The sequence below is a fragment of the Paroedura picta genome, chromosome 4 (genome assembly GCF_049243985.1).
Source record: "Paroedura picta isolate Pp20150507F chromosome 4, Ppicta_v3.0, whole genome shotgun sequence".
NCBI lineage: Eukaryota > Metazoa > Chordata > Lepidosauria > Squamata > Gekkonidae > Paroedura > Paroedura picta.
In genome coordinates, this window is record NC_135372.1 from 26883188 (window position 1) to 26900883 (window position 17696).

General features: G+C 47.4%; 1 protein-coding gene across 7 annotated transcripts in view; it reads left to right on the forward strand.

Moving 5' to 3' along the window:
* The window catches only part of ATP8B3 (ATPase phospholipid transporting 8B3), an 81552-nt gene that overhangs the window by 48531 nt on the left and 15325 nt on the right, over positions 1-17696 (forward strand). For all 7 annotated transcript variants that reach the window (XR_013229959.1, XM_077332059.1, XM_077332057.1 and 4 more), the window contains exons 12-21: positions 1652-1845; positions 4264-4472; positions 5534-5565; positions 7922-8078; positions 9935-10123; positions 10926-11038; positions 12972-13136; positions 14603-14714; positions 15792-15867; positions 17060-17201. Coding sequence is in view for 6 of the 7 variants with exons in the window: in XM_077332059.1 (XP_077188174.1) it covers positions 1652-1845; positions 4264-4472; positions 5534-5565; positions 7922-8078; positions 9935-10123; positions 10926-11038; positions 12972-13136; positions 14603-14714; positions 15792-15867; positions 17060-17201 (1389 nt within the window). In the remaining variant the exon portion in view is untranslated. The remainder of the gene's footprint in view (positions 1-1651; positions 1846-4263; positions 4473-5533; positions 5566-7921; positions 8079-9934; positions 10124-10925; positions 11039-12971; positions 13137-14602; positions 14715-15791; positions 15868-17059; positions 17202-17696) is intronic.

Genomic DNA, 17696 nt, shown 5'->3' on the forward strand with positions numbered 1-17696 from the left:
CCGGGCCGCGGCTCCCTCTCCCTGCCCCCCCCCCGCAGTAAAAAACTTCCCAGGCCGCAAGCTTGCGGCCCGGGAAGCTACTTACTGCGGGAGGGCGGGGAGAGGGAATCAGGGCTGGGCTGCGCCCGCGCGGGCTGTGCCCACGCGGCCCAATCCGCAGGTGTGGCCTGCGGGTGCAGCCCGATGTGCGGGCGTGGCCCACGGGCGCGGCCCGACGTGTGGCCGTGGCCCGCGCGGGCGTGGTCACCGCGGGCGCGGCCCAATGCCCTGCCGGTCCCCAGCCTCATAAAGGTTGGGGACCACTGCTTTAAATGAATCCCCATGCCTTTGTTGGCAGCGCTACCAACAACAGCATAGGGGGACATTTTTAAAGAGTGCTGAGCCAATCAGCTGATAGTGATAAATCAGTTGATTAGGCATTCCCCCTCTTCTCAGACAGAGGAAATGTTCTTCACTGTCTGGGAAGGGAAGCATGTGCACCAAAAAAGCCATACTCAAAACCTTTTGGATTCAGCCAAAAAGGTTTGGCATCCTTTAATCCAGCTCCTTGGATTATACAAATCGAATTGTCTTAAAATGTAATCTTAAATCTTAAAAATGTAAAACATAGGATGCACACAGCAAAAACCGTAATCCCATCCCTCACAAAGTAGTCAGCACAACACGAACTCAAGATTCATGTAAAAGCTAGGATTGCGACATCAGCACAGAGAGGAGGGCATAAATTGGAGGACCCCCCCCCCCCCCCCAGTCCAAGCAAGTCACTGAATATAACAAAATTCACGCAGCCTTTGCTGGACGCTGGCTCCAGCAATAACCAATCAACAGCAGAAAGGAGAATTCCAGGGTGAGGTCCCACAGCTGAAAAGGCCCTGCTTCATAGAATCATAGAATCATAGAATCATAGAATCATAGAATCATAGAATCATAGAATCATAGAATCATAGAATCATAGAGTTGGAAGGGGCCATGCAGGCCATCTAGTCCAACCCCCTGCTCAACGCAGGATCAGCCCAAAGCATCCTAAAGCATCCAAGAAAAGTGTGTATCCAACCTTTGCTTGAAGACTGCCAGTGAGGGGGAGCTCACCACCTCCTTAGGCAGCCTATTCCACTGCTGAACTACTCTGACTGTGAATTTTTTTCCCTGATATCTAGCCTATATTGTTGTACTTGAAGTTTAAACCCATTACTGTGTGTCCTCTCCTCTGCAGCCAACAGAAACAGCATCCTGCCCTCCTCCAAGTGACAACCTTTCAAATACTTAAAGAGGGCTATCATGTCCCCTCTCAACCTCCTTTTCTCCAGGCTGAACATTCCCAAGTCCCTCAACCTATCTTCATAGGGCTTGGTCCCTTGGCCCCAGATCATCCTCGTCGCTCTCCTCTGTACCCTTTAAATTTTATCTACGTCCTTCTTGAAGTGAGGGCTCCAGAACTGCACACAGTACTCCAGGTGTGGTCTGATCAGTGCCGTATACAATGGGACTATGACATCTTGTGACATCTTGCTTCTGTTCATAGTCAGTGCAGAAAACCTTCAAGAAGAGCGCTCTCAGTTTGAAACACTGCAGTCCATGGGAACTCCTCACACAAGATTTATTGGCCTGTTGTGTGAGCTCAGGTTCTTGTTTTCCCTTTTCCCCACTGCAGATCTCCCTGGTGCTCATACTGACATCGTTTGGCCTTGCGGTGGGCTCTGGCCTCTACGTGACCAAGTTCCGCCAGGAACACAGCTACCTCTCTGCGTTCTACACCAACACCAGCCCAGCCAAGCATGCCTTCTATGCCTTCTGGGGGTTCATCATCCTCCTGAGCTTCGTGTTGCCGATGGCCATGCTGATCACGTAGGTTTCAGCCCCTCCGCCTGTCATGCAATGAGGATGGCAGACTGCGCGGAAAGGGGTTGCTTTTGGGGCTGCCCAAACAGAACGTCCATTCTCAGCAACATCTCACTTTTCATTGGTGAACTCTTTCTGGATACTGCCCAATGGCTGGGTTGCCTTTTTCCCAGTCACAGTTGACACGCTGGGCTCAGCCTCGCACGCTCAATAATTTGAGGAGCAGAAGGAAAAATGGGGTGGTCTTCAAGTTGATACTCTAGGGCAGGGATTACCTCCCCTCTTGTTGAAAATTCTGTTGGAAAATGGCACTCTCCAGTTAGAAGGTTTTCTCATTAAACTGTTGAGCCTGCATGGATTCTTAGAATCATAGAATCTTAGAGTTGGAAGGGACCTCCTGGGTCATCTAGTCCAACCCACTGCACTATGCAGGACACTCACAACCCTGTCGCTCATCCAGTGTAACCTGCCACCCCCTTCACAGAATCAGCCTCTCCATCAGATGGCTATCCAGCCTCTGTTTAAAAATTTCCAAAGATGGAGAACCCACCACCTCCCGAGGAAGCCTGTTCCACTGAGAAACCACTCTGACTGTCAGGAACATCTTCCTGATGTTTAGATGGGATTTCTTTTGAATTAATTTCATCCCATAGATTCTGGTCCGTCCCTCTGGAGCAAGAGAGAACAACTCTGCTCCATCCTCTATATGTTTATAGATTCATTTGTTTACCTGCAACATTCAGTGTACTCCTTTTAATGGCTGCATTTCCAGTGACATGGCATTTCTGGGGGTGTGGCAGGGAGACGTGAAAAGCCCGAAAAATTATTTCAGGGGCTCTTCCATGGTCAAAAGTTTGAAAAAGACTGCTCTAGGGATTTTCCCAGTCTCTATGGTAAGAACCACAAAACCTTGTAGAAATAGATCATCTCCTGGATGATTCTCTGAACCTCTACCCAGAAGTGACATCACAGCTTCTGTGATACTCTAGAAATTTCCCCAGCTTTAGAGACTGGAGGAATTCCTAGCTTGTCACAGAGGATGTGATGTCACATTCCCAGGAACTCCACCCTCCCCAGGCACTGCCCCCCAGTCCATCTGTATTTGCTGGTGCTGGGTTAGCATCATGTCAATGGCAAATAGAGAGTCAGTTTGGTGAAGTGGTTAGGAGTGCGGACTTCTAATCTGGCATGTCGGGTTCGATTCTGCACTCCCCCACATGTAGCCAAATGATTGACCTTGGGCTCGCCCCGGCACTGATAAAACTGTTCTGACAGAGCTCTCTCTCAGCCTCATCCACCTCACAGGGTGTCTGTTGTGGGGAGAGGAAAAGGAAGGCGTCTGTAAGCTGCTTTGAGCTTCCTTCGGGTAGAGAAAAGCGGCATAGAAGAACCAACTCTTCTTCTTTTTCAAAGATATGATTGTAGAGATAGTTAGCCTTTTTGTCGAGGTAGTTAGTCTTTTTGCCAACTCTTCTTTTAGTATTACACAGTATCCGTTTTTTAAATTAAAAGGGAACATTCAAGATTAGAAAAGAGCCCATGCTGTGTTTGTTCCAGTATTTCCCCCTTTCTCCCACGCATATTGCTAGTCAGTAATTTCAGGTTGCTTTGGAGCTTTTCTAAGATTAACTCCAGAATTGGAATTCCCCCTTTGCCATGTTCCCAATGGACACTTTAACAGAGGAATGGTTAGATTTGAGTTCAGAGTCAGCTCTAACTGTTCTACAACCGGTCAACCTGGCTACTCTCAGAAACCTTCCCATGACCTTTCTTGATGTGATGCTACTATGAGGCTGTGGGAATGTGCACAGAACTAAACTGGAACAACGGAGAATTGCTGACACTTCAATTCCAGGGAAGACCAAGTCATTCAGAACTCAAAAATCTAGAGAGAAATTCAGGCAAGGAAACATTCAGGAAGCATCCCTTTCCAAGACCTGTAGTCACCTGACAAGAGGAGATGCTGGCACATCGATTCAACACTGGCCATGTTGGCCTTCTGAAATCCATGTTCTGGCCGGGAGGTGGGTACTCAAATCAGGCTTAAGAACAGAAGAGAAGCCATGCTGGATCAGGCCAATGGCCCATCCACTCCAACACTTAGTGTCACACAGTGGTCAAAACCCAGGTGCCATCAGGAAGGAGGTCCACCATCAGGACCAGAACTCCAGAAGCCCTGCCATTATTGCTCCCTAAGCACCAATCAAACAGAGCATCACTGCCCCGGATGGAGCATTCCCTCTATACCTTGTCACTAATAGCCACTCATGGACCTCTGCTCCAGATGTTTATCCAACCCCCCCCCCCTTTGAAGTTTTCTTTGTTTGTAGGTGCCACCTCTTTCTGCGGTTGTGAATTCCACGTGTTAATGACTCTTCGGGTGACATATTCTTTGCGTTATTGACACTATGTTTCTTTCCCTAGGTTTGAGTTTATCTACCTGGTCAATAGCTGTTTCATCAACTGGGATCTGGACATGTATTACATGCCCAAAGATACTCCTGCCAAGGCTCGGAGCACCAGTCTGAATGACCAGCTAGGACAGATCCAGTATATCTTCTCCGATAAGACCGGCACCTTGACCCAAAACGTCATGACTTTCAAGAAATGTTGCATTGACGGGAAGATATACGGTAATGTTAAGCCACAGAGATAGCTCAGGATTAAAAAGGGAGGGTGGCTGTATTGGCGCAGGGGATTGGGTTTTACGTGGTACATGATGGTCTGCAGGTAGTCTGGTGGGTATCACAACATGACCTGGAGAGGTTGGGGAAACCCTTCTGACCTGAATGGGCCAGGTTGGTCTGATCTTGTCAGGTCTTGGAAGCTAAGTAGGGGTGACCTTAGTTAGTACTTAGACAGGAAGCTGCTCAGGCCCGTCTTAACAGCATTAAAAGCCACCAGGCAAAGCAGTGAGCTGGGGCTTTACCTACACAACCACTCCCAGGAATAAAAACATAAGCTCTCGATAAAATTAAACTTGTATTTATCGGTACCTCCAACAAAATCAGTGTTTGAACATTTAAAAACATGCTGTACAGCAAAGATTAATCACAAACATTTGGATAATATAATATGTGCCTTGAACTCGAAAAACAAAAATTTCAGCATATAGATGGTACTCAATTGGTCAATCATACAAGCAGAGAGTGGGTTAAAAGCCCCGTGCAGACTACACCCTGGTCCAGAGGTAGTCAAACTGCAGACCTCCAGATGTCCATGGACTACAATTCCCATGAGCCCCTGCCAGCATTTGCTGGCATGGGGATCATGGGAATTGTAGTCCATGGACACCTGGAGGGCCACAGTTTGACTACCCCTGCCCTGGTTTCATCAGATTTTGGGAGCTAAGCAGGGCTGGCCTTGGTTAGTACCTGGATGGGTGACCATCAGTGAAGTCCAGGATTGCTGGAGACAGGCAATGGCAAACCACCTCTGCCAGTGTCTCGCCTCAAAAATCCTCTAGGGGCGCTTTAAACCACCTGAGACTTGATGCCATTTTCTATATTACATACAGAAGATTTAGCGTTGCGATCGCCTCCCAAGTCAGTGCCATTCTTCACAGAGGATAAAGAATAATTTCGATACGAAACAGTGGCCCCTGTTGTGAATTCTCTTCATTTGCACTCGACCAGTAAGGTCACGTCTGGATCATGCCTTTGACATCCTTCCTCCTTTTCAAAAATATTTTCAGGCTCGAACAAGAGGAGCGACGGCATCCCAGTGGTATGTGAAACATTCCTGCCTTAAATGAGACGGGCCGTTTAAGGAGAAGAGCTGGCAGGCGCAAAAGAGAACAGGGGATCTGCAGGGCTTGTATAAAGCTGGCAGGAGGGAAGGGAGGTTTGTAGACACGGGGAGGAAGTCCACCTCTGTGCAATATACTGGAGGGTTTTCGGTTTCCCCTCTGGAATGCAATAAACAGCCAACATGAATGGCGTTGCAATTTCACAGCCTGGGGGTTGCCAGATCATAGCGACCGGAGGGGGAGGAGCTGGGGGGGGAGTACATTGGGGGCTTGCTGGGATTGTATGCACCAGGCCATCACTTTCAAGAAAACCTAGAAGTGATATTGCATCTCTCTAGGGATTGCTGCAAACTGTGATAATACCACATGTCAAAGCCATAGAGCTTGTAGCAATTCCTTGAGCAACGTGACTTCTGGTTTTCCTCTGGAAGTGATGCCACACCAGGCATCATGCCAACATTCTTTGAATTTTAATTCTGCCACTGCTCAGAGTCGTGCAGGTCGCAAGGGGTGCTGGGAGGAGGCTGGGGGTTATACCGGGAGGTGTTTGTGTGTCCCAGAGCCAAACACAGGGTGTTTGTGTGGACTAGAGTCAAAGGTAACCTGAAGAGCTGTCATGAAACAGCCCTGCCAAACCTTCTTCAGAGCGAGATCTGTGAGGGATGGTGATTTGGGGGTGGTGTCTTGGGAGGGTGGGGAGAGGCAGCTCGGTGGAGGTGTGATGTTACACCGTATGATGTCACATCCTGGTCAAAGCTCAGTTCCCCCAAACCCTTCCCTTCTATCACCGAAATGCACATTTTAAATGTACATTCCTTGCCTGATAACATTTCTCCTTCCACCTCATAACAGTTGTAAGCCTCTGTATGTAGGTAGGTACCATTTGATCTTGAAGATGCTGGTATACCACTGGTGGCATGGGATCACCCACCCCTGGTTCCCTGGGGGAAAATAATAAACAAATTGCCACAGTATCACTTTAAAATAAGTGATAAGTGAGACCCAGCATGGTGTAGTGGCCAAGAGTGGCTAATCTGGTGAGATTAGAAATAGTCCTAATCTGGTGAGTCGGATTTGATTCTCCGTTCCACCACATGTCGCCAGCTGGGTGACCTTGGGCTTGTCACAGCCTTGATAGTGCTGTTCTCTCAGTAATATCAGAGTTCTCTCAGCTCCACTTACCTCACAGGGTGCCTGTTGTGGGGAGAGAAAGGGAAGAAGATTGTGAGATGCTTTGAGATTCCTTCTGGTAGAGAAAAGTGGGGTCTTCTTCTGAAATCTAGAAGTGGCATCAGTCCTCTCTAAGAATACCTGGAAACTCTAGGCCCCCTTGCCCCGATCCCTCCGTCTCTCACAACTCCATCTGGCTGCTATCCAGTTATGTTCCACTAAAAACCTTTTAAAATCCCCTTAAGATTTTTCTCAGTGTTAAGGTGAAGAATCTTCTCTGAAAATCCAGTATAAGCATGTAGGGTTCCACCTTCTCTCAATTCCCCAACCAACCTCTGTCTTTATTATTTTACATCCGTCAATTTGTATGTCCTACTGCTATGCTGTAGTATGTCTGCCTGGTATACTATAAGAGAAATGGAAATCCTAGAGCAGGGGTAGTCAAACTGCGGCCCTCCAGATGTCCATGGACTACAATTCCCAGGAGCCCCCTGCCAGCATTCGCTGGCAGGGGCTTCTGGGAATTGTAGTCCATGGACATCTGGAGGGCCGCAGTTTGACTACCCTTGTCCTAGAGTATTTAGGCAGCAGGTATGCACAGTGGGGAATTCCCTATCCCCAGCACCAATCTCGAAAAAACCCTTGAGAAGCTGAGGAGCTAGAGAACTGAACTGGCTCCATAATGATGCTCTAGAAATTTCTCCTGTCTCTGTGGTCTTTACCATAGAGATTACAAGAAAATCATAGGCCATCACCAGAAAGTGACATCATGTTCTACCCAGACTCCTCGCTTCCCAGGCGTCGCCCCTAGATCTCCCAGCATTTGCCTGGGCACTGTTTAGAATCTTAGGAAGAGGCGGAGCTGGGGGTGGAGCCAAGAAAGGATTTTATTGGGAAGGAACTTTTGGATTTCAGAAGGTGGTACTGGATCGATCTGGTTACATCAGGGGTGGGTGGAGTGTGGCAGATCTGGAGGTGTGAACAGAAAAAAATAGACCCCCCCCCCGATTAAAAGAACTGCTTTATGCAATACAACATTTTATTATTTATTGAAACATTGCCATCTTGCCTTCCTTCTCAGAAAGGTTCAATTATTCCCAATGGCTGACATTCAGCAGTGCTGGGCCTGATCCATTCCTGATCGTTTTTTGGCTTTTCTTTCAGGAAGCCCTCTTAAGCTGGAATAAACATTGGGTCTCGAAGCTGGAATTTTACGACCCTTTGCTGATGAGTACCATTCAGCAGGACGAGAGCCCCATTCTGAGAGAATTCCTGCGTTTGCTCGCCCTCTGCCACACGGTCATGGTGGAGGAGAAAAACAGTGAGATGACTTTACCCGCCTTTTGGCCTTTTAGTTCCAGTTCACAAGTATTTACATTCCTTTTAACTGTACTGGCAGCTGCCTCTAACTGAGATATAAATATCTGGGTCAGGGGTCCCTACCCTTTTTGCACCTTTGGGTACACTGGGAATTCTGAGGGCCTGGTGGGTACAGCAACAAAATTTCACAAAATGGCTGCCATTTTGGAGGTGACACAGACAAAATGTCCGTCACAGCTCATCTTCAGTAACATAGTGCAGATCCTTGTGTTGTGGTGGCATTGGCTACCAAAGCAACAGTTTGAAAAATGGACACAGCCAATCAGATCTCTAATAGGCAATTAGAAGCTTTGTTGAGGAAACGTCCCACCTGCCCCTCCTAGTTCGACTTGGTGGGCTCTGGAAAACATGTTGGTGGGCACTTTTATTTATTAATAGAGTGACTAGTCTAGTAAATGCAGAAAATGTGCTGGGTATGGTATATCTTGGTTTTAGTAAGGCCTTTGATAAGATCCTCCACAATATGCTTGGGAGAAAGTTAGTAAAAACAGGGATGGACAAGGTCACAGGCACACGGATTTGTAATTGGCTGGTTAGCTGATCCTGCATTGAGCAGGGGATTGGACTAAACGGCCTGTATGGCCCCTTCCATCTGTATGATTCTATGACTCTACACCAAACTGCAGAGAGCCAGTTTGGTGTAGTGGTTAGGAGTGCGGACTTCTAAGCTGGCATGCCCGATTCGATTCTGCACTCCCCCACATGCAGCCAGCTGGGTGACCTTGGGCTCGCCATGGCTCTGATAAAACTGTTCTGACCGGGCAGTGATATCAGGGCTCTCTCAGCCTCACCCACCCCACAGGGTGTCTGTTGTGGGGAGAGGAATGGGAAGGCGACTGTAAGCCGCTTTGAGCCTCCTTCGGGTAGGGAAAAGCGGCATATAAGAACCAACTCTTCTTCTTCTTCAGTGATATCAGGGCTCTCTCAGCCTCACCCACCCCACAGGGTGTCTGTTGTGGGGAGAGGAATGGGAAGGCAACTGTAAGCCGCTTTGAGCCTCCTTCGGGTAGGGAAAAGCAGCATATAAGAACCAACTCTTCTTCATTTGAATGTTAAGCTTCTTTGAGCCATGATGAATCACTGTTCATCAAATTTGCAGTGACATTAAATTGGGTGGGTGGCTAATCCCCCAAAGAAAAGGAGATCTGGATAGATTGCAAAATTAAGCCATTGCCAACAAAAAGAATTTCAATAGGGAGATTACATTTGAGTAATAAAAATGTGATGTGTAAATATAAGATGGGAAATACCTGACTTGATAGGAGCACATGTGAAAGGGACATAGGAGTTCTGGTGGACAATAAGTTGAATACGAGCCAACAGTGTGATTTGGCAGCTAAGAAGGCTAATGCGATACTAGGCTGCTTTGCTACGAGCATAAAATCTAAAGTGAGTAATTAATTAATTCAATTTATAGTCCACCTTCCTCCTTGGACTCAAGGCGGATCACATAATAACCCCCCATATAACCTCATAAAATCCCCTTCCAAACCTTGAAACTAAAAATCACCAACACAAGATGGGAGAAAGCAAAATCCTCCAGCCTTCACACAACTGTCCATGAAGGGGTTCATCAGATGGAATAGCATAGCCACTATGATGGTTGAGGGGTTGGAATCCATCCCTTATGAGAAGAGGTTGAAAGAGGTGGATACGTGTAGCTTGGAGGAGAGGAGGGCTACGGGTGATAGGATTTGTTGTTGTTGTTAGCCATTCAGTCACGTCTTGATTGACATGGATGATATGGCCAAAGTAAGTTTCCCAAAACAGTGTGTGTCTGCCTCTCTCTCCTTATAGGCCAGCTGATTTATCAAGCTGCGTCCCCAGATGAAGAGGCACTTGTGACAGCGGCCAGGAACATGGGTTATGTCTTTCTTTCCCGGACTCAGGATACTGTCACCATCAGCGAGCTGGGCAAGGAGAGGACCTATAAGGTCTTGGCGCTTCTGGATTTCAACAGCACACGCAAACGGATGTCTATCCTGGGTAAGCGGCTACAGAAGCAGGATCTTTCCGGAAATCAGTCTGTGTTAACTGCTTCCAAACAAGGTGGAGATCACTTTTGTGAATTTCACTCCACTATGGTTGCTAGGCTCCCCCTGGCTAACAGCAGGGGCTGGAGGGGTAAGGTTTCCAAATCTAGGTTGGGATAGCCCTGTAGATTTGGGGATGGAACCTGGGGAGGACAGGGACCTCAGTGAGGTACAAGGCCATAGATCCCATGCTCCAAAGCGGCCATTTTCTCCAGGGGAACTGATATCTGTAGTCTGGAGATGAGCTGTAATTCCGGGGAGATCCCCAGGTCCCACCTGGAGGCTACAAGAAATCACTGTGGCCAAAAAACCCTGTATAATTAATGGTTTAAGACTAAGATCCTGAAATCTTCAGGAGAATGTCCACACCCAAGAAAGTGTTCAACCACAGAAGCATGTCTCTTCCGTTCCTGATGGCCTAGGCCCGTCAATGCCCAGGGCAAAAAGAGGAACATGGAATTATCTGCATTCCCTTCCTGCAGGGCAAAAGAGGGCCTGAGTTGGGCCAGCCCTGGGATGGCCCCAGCCTGGCAGCAACATCATGTGGAACTGGGAATTTGCTCTGCCATCAGATGAGCTGTGAGTCAGGGCAAATTCCCAGTGCGGAAAAGGTCTCTCTTTCACTTCTCCACCCAAGCATCATTTTATATTCCTTTATTATCATGTATCTCCTCCTTCACCAATGGTCACACTTCTCTTTAAACTGAAAACAATTCTGTTTTCTCTAACTCATGGTTGTGATCTCTTGACTGCAGTCCGGGATCCGGAGGGACTTATCAAACTCTACACCAAAGGGGCAGACACGGTGATCCTGGAGAGACTTCACAGCGATCCGTCTTCTGAGGCCTACACAGTCAAGGCTCTGAATGTAAGGAGGGCTTCCCTTTACCCAATTATTGAAGGAGACCTCCAGGCAATTGTAACTCTTGTTGCTGATGTTCAGCCGGGTGGAAACTAGGGCCAAAGGGGGACCACAGGCATCCAAGGGAGAAATGTTTCTACCACAAAAATAAGACCTCAGCTACTTTTAGGAAGTTTCCTCGAGCTCCCCAAAACTGACAAGGGTAGCTTTAGCCATTTCCAGAAGCTACGTGGTAACCTTACAACAGGCTTACTATCTTTCCCCACTCCCCACTTTGGCATGGGTGACTGCAGTGCTGAGGCCAAAGACAGCAGGAGGGAATAACCTCCCCCAAATTGTCACACTGTGCACCACTGCATCACTTCTGGGGAAAACAGTTCTTAGTAATTCCAAGAGTTATTCTACATCACTTATGGAGTTGCCCCAAGTTGGGACATTCCTGGAGGTTTGAATACGGAGCCTTTGGAAGACATGGAGGACCTCAGTGGATTACCATAGAGACTGCGCTTCAAAACAATCATTTTAGACCAAGGAACTGATTTCCTGAGTATGGAGATGGTTTGTAATTCCAGGAGATCTCTGGTAGACTAGGGCAGTCTTAAAGTCCACTGTTGGAGGCTGCCATTTCTTCCAGGGGAGCTGATCTCTGTAGTCAGTTGGCAACCCTATATAGCACAGAAACTAAGGAAAAATCCTAGCATGTCACTATATGGAGGGAAGCTGGAACTGGGCTCATCTCTGCCCCGAACCTGTGAATGGGATGCTTATTTCTTATTCCTTAAAGGTAAAGGTAAAGGTATCCCCTGTGCAAGCACTGATTCATGTCTGACCCTTGGGGTGACGCCCTCTAGCGTTTTCATGGCAGACTCAATACGGGGTGGTTTGCCAGTGCCTTCCCCAGTCATGACCGTTTAACCCCCAGCAAGCTGGGTACTCCTTATTCCTTAGCAGCTTATAATTCTTTTGTTGCATCTCTGAATCAGAAATGGTTCAGGTACCTGAAGAATAGATAGAGTATTCCCTCCTTCAGATGATGGGAAGGGGGCATGGCCAACTTAGTTTAATAATTAATTGCCCCTAAAAAGGCCCCTATGTTGGTTTATGGCACTGTAACACATAACACAAATCAAGGCAGTAAAAATTCAGTTAAAAGAACATAAGAAATCAATATAATTGAGAGCCAGTTTGGTGTAGTAGTTAGGAGTGCAGAATTCTAATCTGGCAAGCCCTGTTTGATTCCCCACTCCCCCACATGCAGCCAGCTGGGTGTCCTTGGGCTCTCCCCAGCACTGATAGAGCTGTTCTGACTGAGCATGAATATCAGGGCTCTCTCAGCCTCCCCCACCTCACAGGGTGTCTGTTGTGGGGAGAGAAAAGGAAAGGTGACTGTAGTGCGCTTTGAGCCTCCTTTGGGGAGAGGAAAGTGGCATATAAGAACCCACCCTTCTTCTCCCCCAGCCCCACCTCCCTCACAGGGTGTCTATTGTGGGAAGAAGAAAGGGAAGGCAACCGTAAGCCGTTTTGAGCCTCCTTCAGGTAGAGAAAAGCGAAATGTAAAAGCCAACTCTTCTTCTTCATAATAATACAATTAAAAACCAGTTTCTCAGTACTGTCCTTTTCCTTGTTGCACTATTTTTTACCATTCTAATTTCAGGCCTTCCAGAAAAGACCTGGAAAGTCTTTAGAGAAGCAGTTGTCCTCACCTTCTCCAGGAGAGACTGTAACACCCTCTGAACTTCTCCTATGCCTGGTTCGCAGAACAGGGGATCATGTAGAGGTGGAATGGGCACTCTCCTCTGTGAATGATTGCTTAACCTTTAAGGAAACCAAGGGGGTTGAAATTTTTGAGATGTGATGCTCTACCCCTGTGGAGCTGCTGGATCTCCTTTGCTAAAATGTTTGTGGGACACAAAGCAGCAACCATTGTCCTCTTCCCCAGAGATTTGCAGAAGAGACCCTCCGGACTTTGTGTCTGGCCAGCAAAGAGGTAGAGGAGAAGGAGTTTGCTCAGTGGAGCAAGAAGCACCATGCTGCCAGCGTCTTGCTCCAGAATCGTGCCCAAGAATTGGACAAGGTCTACGAGGAGATAGAACGAGATCTCCAGGTGGGTGTTCAGTTTGGGATGGGACCTAATCATAAGGGTGATTTTTTTTTTTTGCAGACTGCCTTGATTTCTTTCATTTCCATTTTGATGTTGCCTCTCTCTGTGGCTTGATTTTCACATTTTCATCTGCAAATTTAATAAGGACCCCCTCGATTCCTTCATCCAAATGATTTATAAATACATTGAACAACACAGGGCTCAGGACGGATCCCTGAGGCACCCTACTCGTCACTCCGTGCCAGAAGATGACAAACTATTTACAAGCACCCTTTGGGTGCGATCTGTCAACCAGTTCTCGATCCACCTAACAGTAAGAAGAAGAAGAAGAAGAAGAAGAAGAAGAAGAAGAAGAAGAAGAAGAAGAAGAAGAAGAAGAAGAAGAAGAAGAAGAGTTGTTTCTTATATGCCGCTTTTCCCTACCCGAAGGAGGCTCAAAGTGGCTTACAATCGCCTTTTCTTTCCTCTCCCCACAACAGACGTCCTGTGGGGTGGGTGAGGCTGAGAGAGCCCTGATATCACTGCTTGGTCAGAACAGCTTTATCAGTGCCATGGCGAGCCCAAGGTCACCCAGCTGGCTGCATGTGGGGGAGCGCAGAATCGAACCTGGCATGCCAGATTAGAAGTCCGCACTCCTAACCACTACACCAAACTGGCTCTAATAGAATCCATACCACATTTTACCAACTTGTTAATAAGAATATCATGGGGAACCTTATCAAAAGCCTTACTGAAATCAAGGTAAACAATGTCTGCAGCATTCCCCTAATCTAGCCAGATAGTAACTTTCTCCAAAAAAACAAAAAAGAGAGAGATAAGGTTTGTCTGATGTGACTTATTTTTGAGAAAGCCACGCTGACTCTTAGTAATTGCAGCCATCTGCTCCAGCTGCTCAAGGACCAATTTTTTGATGATTTCTTCTAAAATTTTACCAGCTATAGACATCAAGCTGACATGTCAGCAGTTACCTGGATTGCCCCTTTTTCCTTTTGGTTTCATTTAAAGCAACTATTTTTGTATCCTGATTCTAGTGTGGGGCCCGTTAATGAATATTTCTTAAAATGTGTTTTTATGTCAATGCAAACATCTTACTTCTTTTATCGCTGGTTTTAATGTTTATAATTTTAAAGCTTGCCTTTATCATTTTATGGCTGCAGTTTTTTTTAACTTTGTGCACTTCCTGGAACGGTTCTATAGAAAGGCCACATGTACATTTTCCATACAAATGAATGAAACATCAGATGAAAACAGCCTCAATAGAATTCCATTAGTGCAGAAAAATACTTTTAAAATCAGCCAGCCCATCCTTGAATAAATCATGAACACAAAAGCCTTGATTTAAAAAAACAAACAAACAAACAAACCCCCCGAATTATTTAAACCCAATTTTTTTTTTAATCGGAATTATGGAGTTTTTGGCTACATTTCAAACTGGTATGCACAGTTAGCCGTCTTGCTTCCTGTTTCAGCTCCTTGGGGCCACAGCCATTGAAGACAAACTCCAAGAGGGGGTCCCAGAGACTATCCACCTACTCAAAAGGGGGGGCATGAAAGTGTGGGTGTTGACTGGAGACAAACAAGGTATGCTCGTTTTGATTCTATGGGCTTGGGTCTGGTGTGAATACTACAGGATGCAGTTTGTTTCCTTCTGCAAAGAGGAGGCTGTAGCTCAATGGCAGAGCATCTGCTTGGCATGCAGAAAGTCCCGGGTTCAATTCCTGGAATCCCCAGTGGAAAAAAAGAACAAGACTGAAGGTGACAGGAAAGGAGACCCTTGAGAGCCTCAGCCAGTCTGAGCAGCCAACATTGACCGTGATGGACCAATGGACTGATTCCGCAAAAGACAGCTTCATGAGTTTGTCAGCCTTTCTCAACCATTGAAAACCCCCTGAAACATTCTTCAGGCTTTGAGAAACCCCAGAAGTGGTGCCATCATGCAGATATGGTTGGGAAGCAGAGCTGTGGACATGCCCACCCGGTGCCCCTCCCCTTCCCATCCCCTCCAGGCCCATCATTGGCCATTTTGGGAAGGGGGAAATGGGCCATCATGACCATACATGGTCATATAACCCGATATATGTTTAAAACAATTTAAAAAATACATTAAAAATAATTACCTCCCACCCGTGCGGGAACTCCTTCCAGGGCTGTCAAGAAACCCTAAGGTTACACGAAAAACCTGGTTGAGAAAGCCTGGTTTATGCATTCAAAGTTTCGGCAGACTTAGTAAGTTTTCCATTCTATTTGAGCAAACCACCTCCAGAGGAGTCCGGGACAATTATCACTCATCCGGTGGCATGCCATTTCAGAGTGTGGCTGTTGGGTTAAAAAATAATCCAGGTGAAGCATATATATTACATGTGCAGCTGCTTTATACCAAATCATGTCATTGGTCCACCAAGGTCATTGTTATCCCACCAAGGTCAGAGGCTCCCCGGAGTTTCAGGCAGAGGTTTTCCCTTTTACCTGCTGTGCCGTTGTGTTAAATAGATCTGTACTGATCTATCTTGCAGCCTCTTTTGGACACAGCATATCGGGGAAAAAATACAGAGGAGGGCAGCCAAGAGGATTAGGGGATTGGAGATTGTTTAGAAAAGAGATGACTCAGGGTGGACACGATAGAGGCTGACAAATTATGAATCTGCTTTGCGGTTTCAGAGACGGCGGTGAATATCGGCTTTGCGAGCCAACTCCTGTCTGACGACATGACCATCCTTGGGGAGACCGAGATCTGGTATGAAGGAGTGTGGGTAGGGGGCAGAAGGCCTGGCCCTGTGGGTTCCTACTTGGCCTTCTATTGGCCAATGTTCCACACTGCCCCACAGTTCATCTTGTGCTAGCGTTGCCAGATGGGGGCCTGGAGACCTCCTGGAGTGACAATTGATCTCTGGACAAATGAAATCTCTGGACAAGATCCTTTGCAGAAATTGGCTATTTGTCATGAATTGCATTTTTGTGGTTGTATTTGTGGCTAAATCACAAACCGATACAAACTGGGAGGATGGTTCGCAAAGTGAACCAGTTTGCACTGGTGTGGGTCCCCTGCTTTCTGCTCCTTAGTGCTTTCCATTTGGAAGAGAAAGCAGTGAGGTTAAGGCACCAAGCCCTTTAACCATCTGCTTTTTGCTCCCAACTGCCTTTTGCCATTTAAATTAAAAGCTGAGTAGTGGGGAGCAGAAAGCAGTGGTTTAAATCAGTGGTCTGCAACCTTTTGCAGGCAGTGGACCGGCGGCAGCAGGGAGGGTGATTGCCCTCCCTGGGCCAAAAATGTGCATGCGCAGCACTTCCGCGCATGTGCACATGTGCAGAAGTGTCACGCATGTGCGTTTTCGGCCGCGCTCGGCGCATGTGTGGCCCTGCTTCCCTCTCCCCCCCCCCCCCATAGTAAGAAGCTTGCCGGGCCGCAAGCTTGCGGTCTGAGAAGTTTCTTACTGCGGGGGGGGGGGGGGCGGGGAGAGGGAGCCGTGGCCTGGTGCCAGGGCCTTCGCAGCCCGGCACCGGTCCATGGCCCAGTGGCTGGGGACCACCTGTTTAAATGGCCGGATCCATTTAAACCCCTGCTTTCTGCTCCCCACCACTCAGGTGTTTTCTGCTCTTCTCAAACTGCCACAAATTGCCAGTTGTGAATTCATTGCAAACGTTCGTTCATGAACTGGTTCATGCCCATCCCTCATGTGGACTCTATGGCATTATTCCCCACTGAGGTCCATCCACTCCCCAATCGCCACCCTCCTCAGGCTCCACCCTCAAATCTCCAGGAATTTCCAAGCCCAGAGTGGACAATACTGGCTGGCACAGAGGGAGGCATGTGGTCATTTGCAGGTGGGAAGCAAATTGCTTACATTTTCAAAAAAGCCTGTTCAGGAGCTATTGTGCAAGTCTGTGGTTCAGGAATCTCCCCTTGTTTTTCTCAATTTCTCTTGCAGTGAAATCCTCAAAACTTCTAGCAATAGTGACAGCAGTTTGGCTGGCAGTGGGGAAGCCTTGTTTGGCTGTGACACACCTCAGCATTTCCAGGGATCCTTCATACGTGACAAGATGGCTTTGGTGGTCTCTGGTGACTTCTTGGTAAGATGGGAATTCTTTTGTTGCATCTCACATCGCCAATGCAGATTCTTGAAGTGGGAGTAAATTCACTGCCTGTTATTTAACTCCAGAAGATGGTATCCCACGCCTGCAAATCCTGGCAGCTTTTGGAGGGCAGAGCCTGGGAGGGGGAAGCGTCATGGGGCCTGTGGCATCAGTTCCATTTGATAACTTGAAAGTGATACCACAGCCCAGCAGTGACAATCTAGGGATTCACCTGATCTCTGTGATCAAGACCATAGAGATTGGGGGAAATTTCTAGAGCGTTGTGGGTGGGTATGAATTGTTGGCCCTGCCCCATTTTTCTTCTGATACTCAATTGATTAAACACAGGCAGTTGAGTTTGGGGGCTGGAGTTGACCTGCTGTGGGAGGGGGGAGGGCAACCAGTTAACCCTATAATCTCTAGATTGTGTGCATAATTTAAAAGCAAAACGATAGGTTTACTGAAGTTGATTAAAGTTATGCTAGAAAAGCG